Below are 21,183 nucleotides of genomic sequence, written 5' to 3' on the forward strand. Positions count from 1 at the left end.
ATTTATCCAGGCTAGGATATATTCTCTGTTACACGTGTGCTGATTTTATATAGGAATCATTTATTGCTCTATACATATGCTCATCTAATTGTACTGAATACACATGCTTTATTAACTCATAAATGAGCCCATTTATGGGTCTATGTGAAAGTAGATCCCCTCCATATTTTATTTATAAGTGTGACAATAGAATGGTATTGACATAGAGCATCCATTTAATTCAGAGGATTTAGAGTTGTCCTACAGACTTTTCTATTTTTTTGCCAGAATCAAAGCTTTTGGGTTTTTTAATTAGATTTCTAGCCCATCTGCTTGCAAAGATAGCCTTGACAATATAAACTAATGCACATTTGTCTTGTTGAGTCTGCAGCCAGTGGAAGAAACAATGAGACTAGAACATGAACTTGCATTCTCCATCTTATTAGTGTGCTAACTGAAAACCCAGTTCTGGCAGCCTAAATACCAGAATTCTTAACTATTTCACTACTGCTAATTTTGCCACCAAACCTGCAGATACAAGGTTTGTCAAAGCCATGAGTCATTCACAAAAGCTCTTGCCCATTTTGATGGCCGTGCTGCGCAATTCAGGCTGTCAATTAGGACCGGGCAAGTGCCTGGCTAAATAAACATGCCTACAATTATAATCAAGGATTTTGCTCCTCTTGTATTGTGTGGAGTAAAAGCAGTGATCACAGCATAATCAAACTAGTACTTGAAGCCTCTAGTGGAAAAGACTGCAAAAGCACAATTACTGGAGATTTGATGTAGAACCCACCAGAGCATTAGCTTAATGCATAATTTTAAGTGCTTTATAACGTAAAAATAAGGAGAACAAGTTAGAACAAGCTAAAACCTGTGTTGCTATAAGAGGCTTGACAAACAGCAGAGAAGACAGCTCTCTTTCCTTCCACTTGGAAACAAAAAAAATACTGCACTGGTCTCTTACGAGGGTTATGCTATGCAAACTGCTAAAATCATCCACAAAACTACTGACTCCAAAAAAAAAAACCAAACCCTGATTCCAAATAACAGTAAATAACTGTCTCAACCTTCTATGATATAAACTCCTCCAAAATAATTGTCAATGTGTGTTTATGTCCCTTAATCAAGCTCAGGTTGTTGGTATCTGAGAGGTAAGATTGAGTCTGGGTTTATGACAGTGGCTGCTGCCTTAGTTATCACATTGTGGGGATGTGCATGGATGCTGTTGTATCCCAACCCTGGGGTTTTTAAGGACAGCAATGTTCAATGACCATGTTTCTTTAGTCCTATGGCCCGCCTGATAAAAATATCTTCCATCTGGTTCCTGTTTGTATGGTTGTGCCTCACAATAGAAGGAGCTTGATTAAGCAATTAAGATGGTGCATGAAGCACATGTTTGCACTTGCTGGATATGGATGGACACATGATCACACTTGACTGCTTTTCTGGAGGAGGATCACAGGACTTAAACAAGAATTAGTAAAAGGACACGGTAAGTAGAAGCCTGCAGGCCAGGCAGGCCTTTTACTGCTTCGGTTGACCTCTTGCATCAGTTTCCAGTCTATTGTAGTAAATTAATGTGTTAGCCTGAAAAAGTATTGATATCCTCCTTTCATTTGGGACTAAGAGCAGACATGGTGAATGCATGTTTCTACCTTGATGATTTCCTTCTTATGCCCCTGGCAACTTACACAACGAATAAAAATCTTTATTCCGTCTTAAGATGTACGAGACTTGTGGAAAAGTCTGAGAGCTTGGTAATGGCTGCCTAGAAAAATCCTCTCTAGTCTTGTCTTGAGATTCATTTGTTGTCTGATTCTGTTTGCAGAGCAGATCTATATTTCAAGTTCATTCAGATTCTGTTGAAGTCAGCTGTAGCCTGGAAGAACCAACAGGGGAATCCTGTAATTTTCACAGGAGGCACACATCAAAGGTAGGAAGAACTAATGGTTTGATAAATCAATTGAGACTAACTCATGAAATTACCTCATATATTAATTTGCTTCCAACTACCTTAAAATCCACCCCAAAAATCCTGTTACATCATCTGGTGATAATGATTTCTTTGATCTTCTCTCTGCCCTATCTACCTAAAATAGTTTATCATTAGCTTTAGAACTTGACCAATATTTGAACCTATGTGAAATAGAACAGAAAGTGTCCCAGCATTGGAAACATTCAATTTTAACACTGCAAGAACAAACCTATATTATAAGAATGCTAACATAACCTGGTGTATCATCTTAAAATGCAACATCTTATGAAGGATTTAAAAGAGATTTTCCATGAGTAACCAGGTGCTAAATAAAACAGGGTCGAATATTATGCTTTAGAGTATTTCACCCAAAAACAAAACTGGACTTTGACAAAGAACAAATAAGACCCCAGAAGGTCTATGGCAATTTCCTCTGAAAAGGAACTTACTTCTTGGCCAAGAGAACAAGAAATACAAAAAAGAAAGCAATGACATAAAAAGCTATCTGCCAAAAAAATGTTCACAGGTATAGGAATTAGACTTTTAACAGAATCCCTAATTACACATTTGACTTCTGCCACCTTTTCAAGGCAGCATGAACACAGTTAAAGCTCTTTGTGCATTTATATCCTCCCACCAAAAAAAAAAAAAAGGAAAAATATGCTTTCGTTGTAAAAGCAATTAAAAAGTCAGTTGCCTCTAATACAGAAATGTGAGCACAGTATTGACAAAATGGACTTCAGCTTCTGGAAATACTGACTTGTCACCAATTTCAAAAGCCCAGAAAGGGAGATAAAGACAGACTTGCATTGGTATTGTATCCAATACATTCGTTTGATTTATATTGCTCAAAGTTCTGTACGTTATTAAACATTTTTGGTTTAATTTTTCAAGTGCCCCTGGGAATGTAAAAAATATGTAATGAGGACAACTAGCATCTTATTTGCTACAATGAACATTTCTAAATCTAGTGTCCAAGTTAGAGCGGGTGGATTCTCAAATGGCCTGTTTCTCAAAGGTATTGAGTGGATTTTACCTAACAAAAATTTATGCCTTCTTTATATAATTAGTAGTGCCCAACAAGTCATCAGGTAAGTGCTGCTGATGCTAATACACACAGATAGAATTTAACAGTCCCTAAAACTACTGTGGTGAAGGGTCCTACAAAATTCATTCCCAAATGAAAATCCCAGGAAATCCTTTTAGCTGACCCTATTTCCATGTCACCTACAGTTTATGATCTGACACTGCAAAATCATTAGGGTGACTGTTCTGAAAAGTGAAGAGAAACTGAGATTTCCAGTAAGCCTGGTAAGTGAGGAATGATGTAACAGCTGAGGTTTGCCTTGTGAAGAGAGAAGAATAAAACCCTAAAAAACCTGCACATACTGCTTGTGTATTTGATTCCTAGTCTAACAGTTCATTAAAAAGCAGAGCTCCCAGACATTCTTCTTATGGGTAAGATTTTTCACTACTTTCCTATGTACCTGATTTTTAATTAGATTTTGGGATGGAATTGCAGCTCCTACCCACAAATCTCCAGTGGAGAGCAAAATCTTAACTAATCTGTGATCCCAGAAATGTTTGCTTCTCCAGATGCATTTTCTGAACTAAATTACAAATGTTGTAGAAAGAGATGAATGGATAAATAAGGGGACATAACCGCAAAATTGGATGTGATTAATCAGTGCTGTAAGAGTTTAGTTCTGTCTTTAGAACAAAAGAAAAAAAGAGGTCTTAAAGAAAAAGAACATATTGCCTACTTGAACAATTCTTCGACTAACAGTTTATTAACAAGGAAGCTTTTCCAGCCATGTTTCCTATGTGTGAGATCACCCATTAGTTAATCAGACACCTTTGCAATTACTGTTCTCCCTTAAATTCTTCCTTCACTCCTTAGAACTGCTGCATGGTGAAATGGTACATGTCATAATGAGAGAGGTTTTCCAAGTGCATTTTCTAAGGTCAGGCAGCAGCACAGTACATGGCCAATTTTCTACAGAGTGCTCCTAATTCAGGATTGGGAAAGGCAGCATTAAGACCCTGCTTCCCAGAAATTAGGGGTCTAATCAGTGCACACTGTTAAAGGGATGTGTACTTCTGCCTCATGTGGCATATCTATAACAAAACCACTTAAGGTTTTCTGTCTTCAAGATGTAAAATATCAGTTAATATGGTATAATATCAGTTTGATATGGTTTACCAAGCAAAAATAACTTTTAATTAGTAATTCTTTCAAACTAAACTTCAAAAAGTAGCATTTATTCAATCCTCAACGACAGCATCCATAGCACAAGCATCTGCCTTGGCAGACCCTCAAATAAATAAACAGACTATAAAACTTAACTCATCCTTCAAGTGAAAGTTTTCTAATAATACAGCATTAATATTAGAGACTGTCGATTCTTGTATTCCCATGTGAAACAGGGGAAAGGGACAGGAAAGGCATATGAAAGCAGACTGATCTGGCTGGAGCTCTGATCTGCTGCTTTGATTTTTGGAGAGAGATGCAATTATTCATTATTCTACAAAGCCCATGCTCTATTACAATTTCTATTCACTAACTTTAACCAAAATGACCATTCAGCAAAGATGTCCCTTGTAAATACAGCATCAAGCTTACAGCAGGTTCCTACTTTATCTTGTTTGCAGAGTAGTGTGGGCATGTTTAAGAGGTGGAAGATTTCCCTGAAAACAGTTGCAGGACAAGGGAAAGCTGTTTTGGTGCTTTGCCTTGTTGGTGAAGTACCACAAAGAATCTTTCTAAAATATTACATCCCTGGAAAATTCTCTAGAGACTAAGGTTTCTCTTTAAAGTTAGACATAAAATAAAGCCCTGTGTACATAGTCAGGGAAACCAGTCCTCTCCTGTTAATAGCAGAAAAATACACCATGGCACATGTTGCTGACCAGACAATGCTTGCCAAGCCAAAAGCATGTCTGAAATACACTTTGCTGCCTTTTCCTGGGGGAAAAGGAGAGAGTCTAGAATTATTTCTCTTATTTATGATTTTACTTTGCATTAAAGAATTTCTTTTTCTCTTTTTTTTCCTCTTAATCTAAGTAGCCCAAGAGTCCCACAGCACAGAGTTACAATTATGTTTTGCTGCACGCAGTGCTGCAGGATCCACAGGGAACTCTGAAGCAGTGCCAGGATCCACAAGGAAGGCATAAAACACCACAGACTTGGTTAGGAACACCTTGTGGAAAATGAGAAGAAACCATTGATGAGATTTACAACTGTCTACCCAACTTGGATACCAATTCCCTTTGCAAACAGCAGGGAACTGAGCATCCCAACCTCTGAGACAAATCTTGCCAGTCCCAAGCCATACTTTCCATGCTATAAGAACATCAGCCTGCTCAATCCCACATGTTACCATGAATTGGTCATTGTTCTATTTCAATATGATCAAATTTTCTCATACCATAAACTAGCATGTGCTTTTATGAGCATGGGAACTGCCAAACCCTTGGTAGTGGTTGGCACATTGACTCTCTAATGGTTAATAACAAATGTGCCTCTTACATGATCTAGGGATACCTGCACACCTCCAGTCTCTGAGAAGGGCTGAGTTCAGACCACCTTCTCCTCTCTGTGGACACTAATTAGGTCTCTTTCCTTGATGCAGCTGTCTATTCTCATAAATTTTTAGAAACTTAATATTCTTGAGCATTTTCTCTGACAGATTTGGTTTAACAGTGACTGACAGACAGCATGACAGCATCAGCTTTTTATTATTCATTTGGAGATACAGCTAAAATTATATTCCTGAAAACATATCCTCAGTCCTACCCCAGCTGTGCACTGGGGAACCCAGACTTTGGAGCAGCATCCCAAACACCTCCACGCATCCAGTGAGAATACGGATCAGCCTGTCTAGGCTGAGACAACTCCACTCCTGTGTCTCCCATTACTTGCTTCATATTGGCACACAGTAAAGATCTCATCCATCCTCCATGGGAGTCTAGAAGAGCTTTACACTGACATTGAGATACCTTGGAAAATATGCCCATTACAAAGCAGACTGCAAAGCACAGAAGTTGTTTTCCTGCTTTTAATGACATCCATGAAGAGATGGCATAAGCCACTTCCAAATCGTAATAATTTCTAATAGTGAAAAGGATATAGCACGTACTGGAGTTACTGATGAGGAACACAAGCATCCATAGTGGAATGAGACAAAAACTATTTTACAGTCTCTGCAAAAACTGTAGGAAAGAGATCACCTACAAGAAAATTCAGGATTGGCTGAACTGCTGCATATTCCACGGACGGCTGCTGACAGCTCCAGGAGGGAAGTGCACACGGCCTGTGCCAGCTCTGCTGCCAGCGAGACGCTCCCACAAAACCTCTCTGTCTGCTAATTTTAGCTTCTCTGAATTACTGCTCACATTAGCACATGCCTGCCTTCTCCAAGGAATTCTCCTAGTCACTGCTGCCTGGACCTCTTGGAGCATTGTGGAGCCACAGGTCTGATTGTTAAAAGGCCCATGAGGAACATGCAAGAGCTTTACACCAGGACTAGCGCGGCCAAGGCCAGGACGGCAGCATGGGGAGGTGTGCTGCAGAGACTCACAAAACACTTCTCAGAGAGCCACTGAGGAAGAGGATGGAGAAAATTATGCTCTGCATAAAATTTACAGCAGGCTGTGGTGCCCGCCAGCTCCCTCACCAGTGAACGGGTGTAGGATACATCCCAGTTTACAAGTTACTGCCTTTTCTCCATCACCTCAGCTCCTTCTTCCAGGCAGCAGATGCCGGTACAACCAACATGCAAAAGCCATTTAGGAGGAGGAACAATGCTGATCTAATCCCCAGGCTGAGGGCCTGGACAGAGCACAATAGCAGAGTGTGCAGCACAGCTCTACGTGAGATAACTCAGGGGATGAGATCAGGCCCCAGACCCTGCCAGCACCACTGGGTGGCACTAGGCCATGGTGGACAACCAGCAGTGGTGGCATCATGCATGGTGACAGGAGTTGTTTTGCTGTTTGATCCAAATTTGGAGAAATCCAAGCAGAATCCTTTCCAGCCAGAATCCTCTGTTGGAAATGCAGCGAGGTACTACACACAACATTGCTAACAGAAATGTTGCTAACAGCAACACGGAGTGGCTGCACAGAATGGGCACCCCTTTTGTGGGAGAGAGCCAGAAAGCCAGAATCAGCACCCCACAGCACCTGCAGGCGAGCTGAGTAGCACCTGAGGTTCCCCTGAGAAGATAGTTGAGGTTTTCTCAGGGCCTTGGCAAAGGCCACCAAACCTTGAGAGGACTCAGGTGATGCCACTGCACGGAGTCACCACCCATATAGGAGGCAGCTGCCTCCAGGTCAGCCCTCCTGGCCCTTGCAGGAAGCACTGCCAGAGGCAGCTCTGACTTTTCTCAGAGGATTTTAACAGCCCTCCAGTGGCTCTTCTCCCAATAAGAAAGAGAGAAGCTAGGTGGGGTGGCACTGCAGAGCTCTGGCTGGGCAGCAGCACATTTTGGCTATTTTCAATACAGAGGACATGGGCAGATGGAGGCTGTGAGGAGGAATCCACTCACTGCCATCCTTCTGGCTGCTCTGAGCTTACAGCCTGAATGCACTGCCTGTGGGGAGGAGAAACTCTATGCAGCTGAGAGGGCAGGGCTGAACCAACAAAACCAAAAGGCATTGGACCTGAACTGGGTAGAGATGCTTACTTTACTGCCTGGGAGGAGCACAAAGTAAAACAGCGACCTTTTATTCCATTGGACGTGTGCCCTCCACAAGCCCTAACCACTGACTCCACTGAAGGAGGTACAACTGAGCTCCCACTTGGCTGGAAAACAGCCAAGGAAACAGCCAGTGCCAGCAAAGGCAACTTCTCTTCCAGACCTGTGCATTTCCCTGCTATGCTAAGCTTGGCCTGTAGGGCTACCCTCTGCAATCCTAAGTATTCAAATTATTAACTCATTGAATTTGTGTTGGAGATATTAGATGAACCAGAAAGAACCCAACATGACTTTGAAATCTCAGCATGAGACTGGCAGTAAGAGAAAACTGAACTCCCTCCCCTACACTGTAAAATAGAACAATTGCCTTGGAAATAATTCAGACATAATAAATGAGGGATTCGTTCATATTAACTGTTTTCAATTGCAGATTTATAGCCTAAAATTAAGCAGATGTTGAGTGTTGAATACAATGCTTAAGAACACAATGACAAGTTGAAATCCCAGCTTCTCTGCATGTGGCAATCAGTAACGTCAATTATTTATTGGAATACAATTAAAATATAATTGAATGGAGCAAGCTATACTTAAGAATAAAGAAATATTGTAGGACTTAGTGGGGAAAAAAACAGTAAGAGATTTTCAGGTCTTCCAAAACAGTACAAAATGTTTGGATACAAGATAAACAACTTAGAAAATACTTTGCAAATCTCTTTGTAAGTACTTTAAGGAATTTACTTTAAATAAGGAATTCACTCTTGTAAGAACATCAACCTTTATTTTATTTATTTCAATTATGAAACAAGATAATGAAATCTTCATAAGCTTATTTCAATAATAAGTTAATATCATTTCTTCTATTTCACAATAAACAGAGACTTCTGTTAGAGCCATATTGATGATTACTGGTAAAAGTGAGCTGCAGAGCCCAGCTTACCCTGCCTTTATTAGTCTTTAGAGGGAAAAGGCTACAGAGGCTGTGCAATTCACAGCTCTTCAACTGCAAAGCTTTGTATCATGCTCTTTGTGTTGCTCATCACAAAACCAGTCTGAAAACACTTGCGCTGTTATGGAGCTGGACAGCAGAACAGGGTTCAGCAGGTAACCAGGCTGGAACCACTCAGAGAGCACTCTCAGCTCCCATAAAGGGCAGAGAAAAAGAGGACATCTGCTTCAGGTCCAGAGCAGTGCAAGATGGCACCTTATGCTAGCCAGAAAAACAGCAACAGGTAATCAAAGCAGGAAATAATTTGGAAACAGTTACCACAGCCCCCCCATTTACCTTAGGTTTGGGCTGATTTAAAAACAAACTAGGAAATTGTGGATATGTTTAAAAACCCCACATCTTTATACAAAACAGTATCACAAAAGCTGGAGTGACTGTTGTTTTCATGCCTCTGTGGCAAGACAGAAGTGACAAGACCTGGGTCTCTCCTGACACACCTCCTAACAGGGTCTCCAAGATGGGGAGGATACAGAAACCTGTTCCAGTTCTTCAATCTGTGATTTTAATCACTTTCTTTTTTGTCCCATTTTCCATGTACACTGAGACTAAACTGTTTACTTTAGCTCGGGCTTGCAGAGTGTATTTTAACAGATCACTTTACTTTCCTTCTCTAACATAGGCATCCCCAACACCTTCAGTCTTTTCTCATAACTCCTGCTCTCCAGGCTCTGACAGCTCTTGTCACTCTCTCTGCACTTCTAGGAAGTCCACATTTTCTAGCAGCTTCTGGTAAATGGGAATTTCCGAGGTTGCAGCTGTAGACACTTGGTGCCGAGTTTCAACATCAATTATAGCCACTGTCCACTCACCCAAGAATAAAATGCTTGAACAGGTTATTAACACAGCTGGAAGGAGATCAGAGATCCTCTTCTGAAGTGCTGATTTCCAACAAGCAGTGAACGAGTAACTTGGCCCTGAGATGGTCAGCAAGGGGAGACAGGAAGCAACACAGAGCAGTGAGCTCTGAAGCCTTTCAGTAGGACAAAGATCACCAATATTTCAACAGAAGTCCCCCAATTCCAAACAGAGTGATAAAAACACAACACACAAATACTACAGATGGTAGAGGCTGGATTTGAACTGGCTACAGAGTGGCAAAACACTCTTAAATTCACCAGCACTCATGTCAGTTATTTACTTCTAATGAACCCCTTTCTCCAAAATACCTTACCATTATTTGTTAAATTATATCTGAAGAAAATATTACATCTCTAATAGGCTCAATTAGCTTCATTGCATTTTTTACTGCTGTATTTTGAAACAAGTGTATGGTGGAATAATTATCTTATCGATGGCACCAGATATTTAGTTACTAAAATTAGTAGGTCATCCCTGGTGTTATTTTTTAAATAGACGACTATTTTTGTAGATCTACAATAGCCTCCAGGGGGAAAAAAAAAGCCCTCAAAAGCTCCTTCTGTGCTAAGATCACATAACAGAAAGCAGAGCTCTAGGGTTTAATTCCTATCAATCAACAAAATGAGCTTCACACTAGTCCTGGCTAGAGGAGCTAATATACACAGTATCACAGGTCACCAGAGAAGAGCTTAAAATAAATCCAAGAGTGGGTGAGTATTGCTACATTTTGCCATCCCCCGTATTGTCCTCCTAATTTTAAAAAGCCCCAGTCATTAAACTAATTATTAGGGGCACTTCAGTTGTTTTACTGCTCCTAGCACCTCTCATCCAGCTTGGGCAGCTCTGAGGAGCTGATCAAACACACAGGGCTGGCCCTTGGAAACACTTTGCTGCTGTTATGAGCCCTGGATGTCTCCCAGACCAGGGAAACATTTGAGCAGCTTTTTGAACAGAGCACAAATAAAAAGTAGATGTCTTTAAAAACACAGGCCCCTGAGGCATCTCGGGTTTCCCCTCTGCAGAGAGCACAGAAGATTGCTTATCTTGGCTCCAGAACAGATTGATGTGTTCAGCCGGAAGGTTCACTATAGCTGACAGAGAACATTTCCTTCATCATATTGCTTCACCATGCGAGGAGATAACTCAGGCTAATAATATTCTGTCTCCTTTTTATCCTCCTATAGCCTACGCATAACTTAATTCGTAATTCCAAAGGGCTCGCAGAGGAGATTGGCCTGGTGCTAGTTTCATTTACACACACATAAATCAAAGCTCAGTTTACTGGAATAGATGGCACTGCACTGGTGTTAAAATACAAAATCTTCAGCAAGGCCAGAAAATTCTCCCTCAGCTCCCCCGATCATAAACACCATTTTATCCTAGATTCAGTCACGCCCTCCAAATTTCTAAACATTGCATCCATTTAAATTTGCACATAAATAGAAGCTATCCTGAGTCACAAGAAATATAGCTTCGCCTACCCAGAAAGCATTAGTGCAAATGTAAACCAAGCAGAAAATGGCAGAGTGGTTGCAACTTGGCATCCGTGGAATTATCTTTACATCTAATGAATAGCGTCTTCGTTCCTTAGTAACTAATTACAGTGGAACTGCCTAGAGAAAAGGACCTTGTGATGTGCCTGAAAGAGCCAATGAAGGACACTGAACCAGGGCCGCATTAGTTCAGTGTCAGATACCCACTCATAACCTCCTCCTCCTACCCAAAACTGCAGGATCAGGCTTTTGAACCTTCCAGGAGCCTTAAATTACCCCAGGCACTGTGGACTGAAAGGCTACCATTTCGGGATAGGAACAAGCTGTGTTCCTAGATCTTCACCCCCAGGCAGTAATCCTCAACCACACAGGAAACCCCACTGCCTGCAGGCACCTGCCTGACTGTGGCTCCCAGCTGCATGAAAGCCCTCACTATTCTGCTCTAACTCAAGCACACATAGCTGCTTTCAGAAAGCTCACATTATTATTCTGGTTTTGAAGAAGGAACTGCAGAAAGCTGAATCAGAAATTTTGAAAACTGCTAGCAAGACCCTGGTTTCACTTACCCTAATCTATCATCACATTTCATCACCAATCTCATACCTGCTCCAAGCTCCCAGCACTGCGCCACCTCTGCCCCCTCCATTAAGATATAAAACAAAGGTTAAGTGACAGATAGTATCAACGTGGAGAGCAATCTGTCTCACTCAGAAACCAATGCACCAAGAATAAAGAAAGAATTATTATCCTGGTGTCAATATGATAAATTACAGTCTCTCTTTACTAAAGAATTTCTACTTTTTCAGCTAGCACAGAAGACTCTTCTTTTAGCACTCAACATTCAAGCAGTTTCTTCTGACATCCTGTTCAGAGTTTCTGCTAATGAAATTGTTTATTTTGGTGGATGGCTGATATAGTTAGTAGCTACAGCACTCATCTTGGAATAAACATGAACTGAGAGCCAGTGATAGGAATTCCAACTGTTCCTTCCATATATTTGTTTCCAAAACATAAATAAGTTTGAAAGCTCTGCTGCTTGCCCTTGTTAAAGTGAACAAAATGTTTAGGGAAAATGAGTTTTCAGTGTTTCCTTACACCATGCAGGTTATACAACCCCACGTGCCAAACCCATGAAGTTTGTGGTCACATTTCCCTTCTAGAGCAGCAAGTTCACAGCTGTTGCACCAGACAAAACAGGACTAGGAGGAACTGGGAGAAATAACCTCCTGATCTACCATACCCTTTCCATAACATTTATATCAATGCCAGAGTCTTGTCTATACAGCAACAGAAGGATTTAAGAAAAAAAATTGCTTGTCTTATAGTGCTAATGGGAATCCATTAGAAATCTTTTCCTCATATCAAGCCTAATCTTTACTTGCTTTGGTGTAACACATTTGTTTGTCTTCCCTCCACAAACCCTTTTGCAGCATCACAACATGCTTGCACGTGCTTTTCACTCTCTAGACTGAACAACCTCTACCCTTTTAATCCTTCCTTGGCAAACCACATTTTCAAGACCCCTGATCACTCTTGCATTCTGCTCCACACCTCTCAATGTGCAATCATCCCAAGAAGGAGACAGTACTCCAGTTCATACCTTCAGAGGTCCAATCTGCAAGGACCCTTGGGAAGCCAGTGAAAGTGCTCCAGGCACAGCCAGCCCCTCACTGCTGGGCACATTTTCATGACTGCGCCACAGAGGAAGGGATGCTCTCTGGTATAACTAGAGAGACACCCTCCAAATGCTTCACACACCAGGACAGAACAAGGCTTTGTAGTGACCACCAGGAGGAGAATGGTTTTTAGTGTTTCTAGGGAGACAGGCAGCCAGGTCTTGTATTGACTCCTTCACATAGCTCTGACCCCAGGTTCTGCATCATCACAGAAAAATCACTGCTGCACTGATCCAGAGTGAGGCAACCAAAAGCAGCATCAACGAATTGATTCAGTTGTGTGACAGTGGGGAACAGAAAGGATGCATTTATCTGTTCCTGCCACCGCCATGAGGGAAGAGCAATTAATAGAAAAGGTTGACACATTAGAAGGTCATTTTTGCTCCACAATTGCTTGGAACTCAGAGCAATGTCACATCTTCATACTTGCAACCATGCAAAAAATGATAAGATGTTGGGGACCAGTTTCATTACTGCAGCAGCTGGGGGGGAATTGCCCAGCTCTGGGACACACGCTCCTAGGGAGTGACCTACTGCTCCCCCAGCCCCGCAGCATGTCGGTAACCCCTCTCACAACGTGGTTGAAAATGGAGCTGGCTAGAGGGTGAAATGAGAGAGGATGGGGAGAAAAGCAGACTCACTCATCAGTAAAACCTTGATGACCAGAAGTTCAACAGAGCAAAAAGTACATCACCTTATGTATGAGGACTTCTGTCCGGGAAACAAGCACTGGCAGATGTGGTGCACATGGCTGCATTAGCTACTCACTCTGCAGCCAAGTGATTAAGTCTCCAAACAGCCCTTAGCCCTCTTCCATACCAAACACAGCCTTTGTCCTCTGCACATTGCATGTTTAAGGAAGAGAGTGCATTTCCAAGACCCTGACCTCCTGACCGCCAGACGCAGCCAACCCCTCTGCCCTTCATGTCTTAACTTCACAGTCTTTGCCAAAACATGAACATTATTTAACAGCTCATATACCAGGGGTTTAAAAGAGAAGGAGCTCCTGAGTGGCACAGGATGTGTGTTCCTGCAACCCTGAGCAGCCCTTCTCAGTCCCTCACCTGCCCTGGGGCAACACTCACCTCAACAGCTAAGGATTTTGGGCAAGTACATTTGACAAGCTTAAAAATAGGAAAAGGAAGCTAGATGAGGGCATATGTAGTCTCACTCTCTGAGGCTGGATCAGAAATACCTCGCTGGGCACTGAGCCCTATAAATGATCTCTCAAGGCTTGAAAAAATAAATATGCTCTGGCAACACACCTTTCCTCCAGCATCCCTGGGAAAAGGATGGGGACTTGCTTGTTGGAAGAGAGCCACAGAGACTAATGCGGGGAAAGGTGGTGGTTTACATTCAGAACAATTTGAAATGCCTTTTTTTGAAAGCTCCCTCCTGAGTCCACCCATGTTCGTTCCTCAGCCTGGAGAAATCTCTGGAAAGTACTGGAGCAGGAAGATCTGTCTTCTTGTACAGGCACTCTCTCCTCCCCAGCAAGTACAGCCCCCTACCCCAGCTCTCCCAAACCTCCCACAAGGTATTAAAAAGCAACAACAGACAGCAGGCTCTCTCCAGCTTGCTATATTTAACTGCAGACCTCTAAGCATTCTTCCCTTTGCACTCCTTTAAAAGGGTTGCACAGAAACACGGAGAATGAGAGCTGCTCCTCGAGGCTGTGAGGAGCCCAAAGCCCAGCTTTGCTCCCACTGCCTCCTCACTGGGGCTCCTGCATTGCCACGTGCGCCATAAAATCCACAAGAGCGCACACAGGAGGAGGAAGGGAACACTTTTGTTCCTCCACCCCAAGAACTCAAGGCACTAAATGTTAATACTTGGAAATCAGCAACTGCCAAGAACAAGTTCCCCACCCCACCCATCCACCCTAAGCTTTGAAGTGTTTTCTTTCTAGCTTTACCTTGGCACGCTGGCCAAATAAGTCACAAGTTTACGAAGGTCTTCCTGCCTTATTCTGTCATGATTGCTGCGGGCTGGGAAGGTCAAGACGGGACCACCTCGTTTATCACGGCCACCTGTGGAAAATAAAGGATTGTTAGAAAATCAGACAGGAAGCACACATCAAAAAAACTACGTGCACTGAATTGATAAATATAAATTTCAGCACATTTCAGCACACCCGTTGTAGCTTTCAGACTTGCCTAATTGAGGAAGACAAGCTTGCAATGGCTGGAGCTCCAAATGGGGGATATAAGAAAAAAAAAAAAAAAAGCCCACACAAGGAAAATTGCTACTAGCACTTCTTCTTTCAACTAATCCCATCAAATCTAATATATCTGCCACTCCAAGCAGGAGATGCTAATGAAATCCTACTGTGGGGATAGTTTTAAACTGGTCAACACCAAGAAAGTGAAAGCATTTTTCACTGTTGCTGAATGTGTTGCACTGTTCATTCCAAGGTAGTTTACCAAGTCCTGCCAGTTTGAAGTGATGTATCCCAGTACAATGTTATGCCATACAATGTTCTAATCTATCAAGTACTTATTTTGAATTAATTTTGATTAGAAGTTCATGTCTTCTAAGCTTTTAATTTATAAAGTGTTGCTGGCAATCAGAATATTTGCAGGGGGTGGGGAGGCATTTCCTATAGCTTTCCTATCTTAAAAATCACTTATTTTAAACTATCAGTGTCTGGCCCTTTATCTTTTACAACAATTGTCTAAAGGATTAGCATTAAAGGAATAACTCTACCCTGAACTATACAACCACAAATACAGGGGCAAATAATCTATTCTGCAGCACCTTATTTTATTCTCTCCTGTAAATAAAGTTTAAGAAGAGTGAAACTGGAATCTAGTACCTCATTCAATGTTTAGTTCTTCCTTTACATATTATCGCAGGATTTCTTCCAGGAAATTTGTTGCTAGATACATGTTTGCACTGTTATCTAGGGAAAAGCTACAGTTAAACTACAGCTCAAAAAGTCAGTACAGAACTGCAAGGACCTCGCAAACAAGCTGCAAAAATGCACATGAGTTTGCACTTCTCAATGGAAAGTATAATCCCTTTAACAGAAATACCACTTCTGAGAAAGGAAACCCATGTGCTTTCTGAGCTAATTTACTTGGCCAACAAGAAGAAAAAGCTACACAAGGACACGAACATCTCTGGCACTGATCCAAACTATGCTCTCTCATTAAGAGCTTGGGACACCTGCAGTCTGTGCTACTGGCACTTTCTTGTTACTATATATAAAGTTTTCTCAAAATACAGATAATTTTTAATTGCTAAGATCTGTCTAAAGAGTTTTCTACAGCACTGCTGCCTGTACAAGACAGAGTCTCTCACACAAACTTCATCTCTACAAATAGAGATGCCACAGGTAGCCGTGGCTTTCAGTGGATGCAATGCACCTGAAGGGTTACATTGTGCAAGTCTCCATTGGAGCCAGGTTGTGTCCGATTTGTCCAGGGATACAAATGTAGAGGCAAACAACAGATGTCATCTTTATTTTGAGCCCTCATGCAGACAGGGGTACATATGGAGTACAAAAACTGTCCTGCCTAATCTCCACCCAAATCTCTGTGCTTTCTAGTTGCCTTTGGCTTTACACCATGAAGGTGAGGAGGAAGGTCCACTGGAATTCAGTGTCACCTTGGCAGATACATGCCTCTGTCACATAGCATGAAAATGGGGGCATGATGTAAAAAGAATTCCATTTGCAAGGAAATAAACTCATCTAAATGTTCAAACCTTTTATGAAAAAAAGCTTCCTCATTTTAAGTACATTTTCCCTTTGTTGAGATTATTTCACACACCACATCAATGCCAAACCATTATATCATGCATGATATGTGTCCAACAGAAAAGCAAGCCAGCCTATAGAATGGCAAACCAATACAAGCAACTAAAGCTGGAGGGAAATATTTTTTCAACACAAGAGGCTTTTCAAGGTTTTGAAACATTTCCCATCATATCTAGATGTAACCAAGGTTTTCAAAAGCTTCCAGATATTTGCTGAAGCAGAGACCTCAACTTGAACTGCATCCCAGAAGAACACGCTACCCGCTACTCATTCAGGCTCCCTCTCCTCCATTCACAATAATTTAAATATTTGTACAATGTGGAAAAGCACTAAGATTTGAGATCAGAAGACATCCAAGCCCACACTTATAATCCTCTCTGAGGATATGAAACACCTGGAAAGGGCCATGAGCTTCCCACAGCCCAGCAGCACTAATCACTCTGATGCTGCCCATTCACCTTGGCTTCATAAACCAAAATTTGTGTTTCTGGTCAGGGACTCCTTTAACACCTACCATTGCACCAAAGTGAGATCTACAAAATAAATAAATAGAAACCTGTGCAAATTCTGGTAGGCTGAAAACACTAAGTCAGAAAATTCTTGATCCTTTCAGTAACAGCAACCCAAAGATTCCAGTTACAGAAAATAAAACAGGATCCAGAACATTCCTGTCCTGTCTTTGCTTCAGGATAAAAACTATCCCTCAACAGTTCATCTAAACTGTCCTCAGGGAAGCAGGATAAATAAGGCTCAGCACAGGGTTAGAAGTTACCAGGACAGACCAGAGAAAATGGGTTAATTCTCATTGGAGGAGGAAGGTTACATGATGACCCAGTTGGAGGCTTCTGGATGATGGAAGGATAAATAAGCACCCAGACGGATTCCTTCTAGTCTTACAGCACACAGAAACAAGGAGACTTGAGTAAAATATCAAGACATGCTAAGTTTAGAAACAAATGTTTCTCATTTGTGATAAAGTGCAGCTCTAGGCTTTGAGCAATAGAGTGAAGTTATTACAAATACATCATACATATTAGAATCCTTCAATTGCTTTCTTCAAGTCCATGCAATCCTAGTTACTGAGAAATCCCTAATTTTAATGAATACCTACATAATTTACAATTTTACCAAGAGCCTGTATAAAGAAACATCGGATTTCTCCTAGAACAAACTTTTTAAACATTGCATGTTTAATTCACCATCAGACTTGCAGGGTTCAGTAACTCTGGTTTAGTCTCTTAAATACTGATAGTATGCAGAGTTTTTGTGACATTTTGTAACTCAAAATCTCTGATTTTCTAGGAAGACTGAAGGGGATATTGCCACCATCAAACATGCCTACATAAGGATGCCAATCTCCTCTAACGGAGATTGCTGAGAAGTAGCAACATACAGTAAAGAGAAGAAAACCTTCTGGCATTGCTGTGCAGGGAGTCTGTCTATACCATTCCTTTTGTTTATTATTATCTTTTTACTGAAGGGAATATTAAAGTACTAAGAGGGGAAGAAGTTCAGCCCAGATGCTACAGTGAGTCACTTGAAGAACCAGGAGGAGAAATGAGGTTTTCTGACTTGATCCACTGTGTTGGAGCTTCACAGTGCTTGAGACTCTGCTTGTTACTAATCAGGGAGACAAATCCTGCCCCAAGTCAGCCATGATCTCCACAGCAATTGTACATTCACAGGCTTCAGAGAGCTACTCAGCACATTGTTTTAAAAGACAATAAAAAACTAGAAGGAAGCCAGGATTCTCAATTGCTCTAATCAATAAGTCCCATCTCCTGCCTCCCCCTGGACTCAAAGAACTGTGATGAAATACTCAAACATGTCATTAGGTTTGCTAATTACAGTTATTAAATGCTAAAACAAACAGCTGATAATTTCTAACTGTTTTTCAAGTTGGGTTTTCATGAGCTTTGCTCTGATTTAGAGAGGCAAACAGATGGTCTGGTTATTAGTGCTCTGGAAAAAAGAGTTAGAAAAACACATGCTCTTCAGGGCACAGAGTACACTGAGAACAAATATTTAGCCATGTATGCCTTGCATTTCTCTTACAAAATCCTTTGTTGATGGCCTTTCCTGTCAGTGTCTTCCTTGCCAGTTCTTCCCATCTCCCTTTTTTCTATCCAATAAGAACCCATGGCTAAATTCAGGGCTTATTCCCAGAAGTAAGATCACATTATTCTTGCTCCACAAATCATGCAGGGGACATTGCAATGACGGCACAAGGCATTGTCATGCATACCACATTAAAAGAAAACCTTAAAGAAAGCTAAGAAAACCTGCATGCAGGCAGGCAGCACAGTTAGTGGCCTTCTGATGACCACTTTCCCAGTCAAGCCTGCAACCAAGAGGAAAGAGTGACAAGATCCCTGTTCTGGCACCTTTTAGTGGTGGCCCCAACTCCCCACAGGTAAGCCAAGAAATTGGCCATCCCAGAATGTTAGCAATATGAACTCTGTGTACAGGCTTTACCAATCTCAAAATCTCTGTGTCCTGAAGCACAGCCATCCCTGTTAATACACAATAAACTGAAATTCCAGCTATGTGTAGTCCTGTTGAGGACAGGAAATTATTAGTTTCCGTTAATGCAGACTTCTTGTATACAGCAGATAATGATTTTATCAAGCTCTGTTTTCAAGCTGCATCTCTCCAGTTCTATCAGCCCTTCCACCACGATCCTCACCTGGAGATCCACAGTTAAGGGTTTCAAACCCTCTGCTTCCTTTTGCACTCTCTTCATAGGCATGAATTAACAAGGATTAGCCAGAGACACAGGCAAATGTCCACACACGTAAAGGTTCCCAAGAACCTTGTCTAACATCCTGCAGCACAGCAGCAACGGAAACAGGAGCAGCACACGGTGTCTCTGGCCCCTGTTCAGATGTCTACTGCAGTTCAAGTGAATGCACCACTTCATCTGACCCTGCAGATCATAAGCTGATCAATCTTGATGCTGAGACTCTGCTGAGACCATAAGTGAGTTTCCAGAGGAGCTGAAGTAGTCCTCATCGGGTATTTCAGTCCAAAATATGGTGAAAAAATGAATTATAATGAAGAGAGCCAGGAGACAGACGGAGCTCAGCTGATGTCAGGCACTTCAATACAGTGATAAACAACACACTCAGGAATTCTAAATCTAATTGACAGACTTCCTAGGAAAGGAAAGTATCAAGGAATTGGTATCCAGTCTTAAAATAACATTCCTTTCTCTGTCATAGCTGAGCTCTGTGAGAGTCTGCCTGCTACTGGACTTACTGTAAACAGAATTCTCTACTAAAACTCCTGCAACTTCAAGACAGACTAATTTGTTGCAAGGGTCACATGCAGGATTAGCTGTGTGACCACCCTCCAGTTCAGTTGGTTCCAACCAGGTGATTCCAGTGCAAGTGATGGAAATTTACGCTCCCACAACAAGCCAATTAACACAGCTGTAGTGCAAGCACCAGGGCCTGATCATCCACAGTGCTGCTCTTTGCAGCATCCATGTCTCAGAGTCAATTCCCCAAATCAAATTCTAATGGCAAACTCTCATGACATTACATTTAGGGTTTATGGCTCCAATAACAAGGCTAATCGTTCTCACCAGAAGAGCTCCTGGCAGAGCAAGTCAGATGCTATAGATGGGATGCTCAGAGCAGCCACTGAGTGATCCCTTTTCCTATCAAGGAGATTTGTTCTGCAATCACCCAAAGCCACTGCATGGATTCGAAGAGAGAACCTGTTGTGTCTTGTAATTAATTTTTACTTCTTTATGCAAGTATTTTGGGGTACTTCTTTGATTTTAAATGTATACTGGCCAATAGGCCACAGCAGGTGGCGATGCCAGTCACTGCTGATAGTGGTACAGACAGACACCCCAAACCCACACCCCAGGGCTGGAGGCTGTGCAGAATAAAGAGAAACAGAGGACAGATTCACCCTGATAACACACTCTTCCTCATTTGAGACAAGCGTGGAGAAACAGTCAAGGAATGCCATGTTTTTCTAATAGCAGATTTCCCTTTTTTGAAGTTTCTGTTGATTTTAAACTACACCAGGGAATGGTATAAAAAGAAAGACATTTTTAAGTAACAAAATATATAAGAATTGATGTTTCATTTGAAATCTCCATTCTAGTGGAAAAAGACAATGGAAACTTTTATTTTAAATCAAAACATTTTGTGTAAATACAAAATGTTTACATCATCCAAAAATTAGATATTTTGTTTAATTTTATTCCCAACCCAATACAAATTCCAAAGTCCAAAAATCAGCATTTGTGACCTCCTGAAACCAGGATGAGAACTCTTTCAGTTCCCAGAGGCACTGGGGGGTCTCATTTCAACCCTTTCTCTGAAGAGTGAAGTGCATGTACTGCAGAAAAAGAAAAAACCATACACCTCCACATGTGATATCTCTGGCACTAAGTGCCCTGTGGTGTCCTTGGGAAGGTCAGTGTTTTCTTCTCTGAGCTTTGCTCTTTCATTCACCCTGCTGGCCTCAATTTGGTGGAACCTAATTGGAAAGCTGTCCTTTCTTTAGATCTACTTACATTGAAATTCCTTCTCTGAAAGACCTTTCAGGAAATCTCTGCTTTTCCTTAAGGCTCTCAGTCAGGTTCAGGGGTTGCTGTGACCCTGATCATGAGTCTTCTCCCGAGATGTGGGGTTGGTGACAGTGGGCTACCAAAGGACAGAGATGGCTGAGCTGTTAGTGCATCCACTTCTCCATGCTCTGTGCCCTTTTGGTGCC

At 41.7% G+C, this 21,183-nt stretch overlaps 1 protein-coding gene across 12 annotated transcripts in view; it reads right to left on the reverse strand.

Moving 5' to 3' along the window:
* The window catches only part of KALRN (kalirin RhoGEF kinase), a 470,788-nt gene that overhangs the window by 290,008 nt on the left and 159,597 nt on the right, over window positions 1–21,183 (reverse strand). For 11 of the 12 annotated variants that reach the window (XR_005257665.1, XM_038143643.1, XM_038143641.1 and 8 more), the window contains exon 4: window positions 14,605–14,719. Coding sequence is in view for 10 of the 12 variants with exons in the window: in XM_038143643.1 (XP_037999571.1) it covers window positions 14,605–14,719 (115 nt within the window). In the remaining 2 variants the exon portion in view is untranslated. Of the gene's footprint in view, window positions 1–14,604; window positions 14,720–19,135; window positions 19,537–21,183 lie in introns of those variants that run through there. The other variant, XM_038143649.1, reaches the window with a different exon arrangement.

This window comes from Motacilla alba, chromosome 7 (genome assembly GCF_015832195.1).
Source record: "Motacilla alba alba isolate MOTALB_02 chromosome 7, Motacilla_alba_V1.0_pri, whole genome shotgun sequence".
Lineage (NCBI taxonomy): Eukaryota > Metazoa > Chordata > Aves > Passeriformes > Motacillidae > Motacilla > Motacilla alba.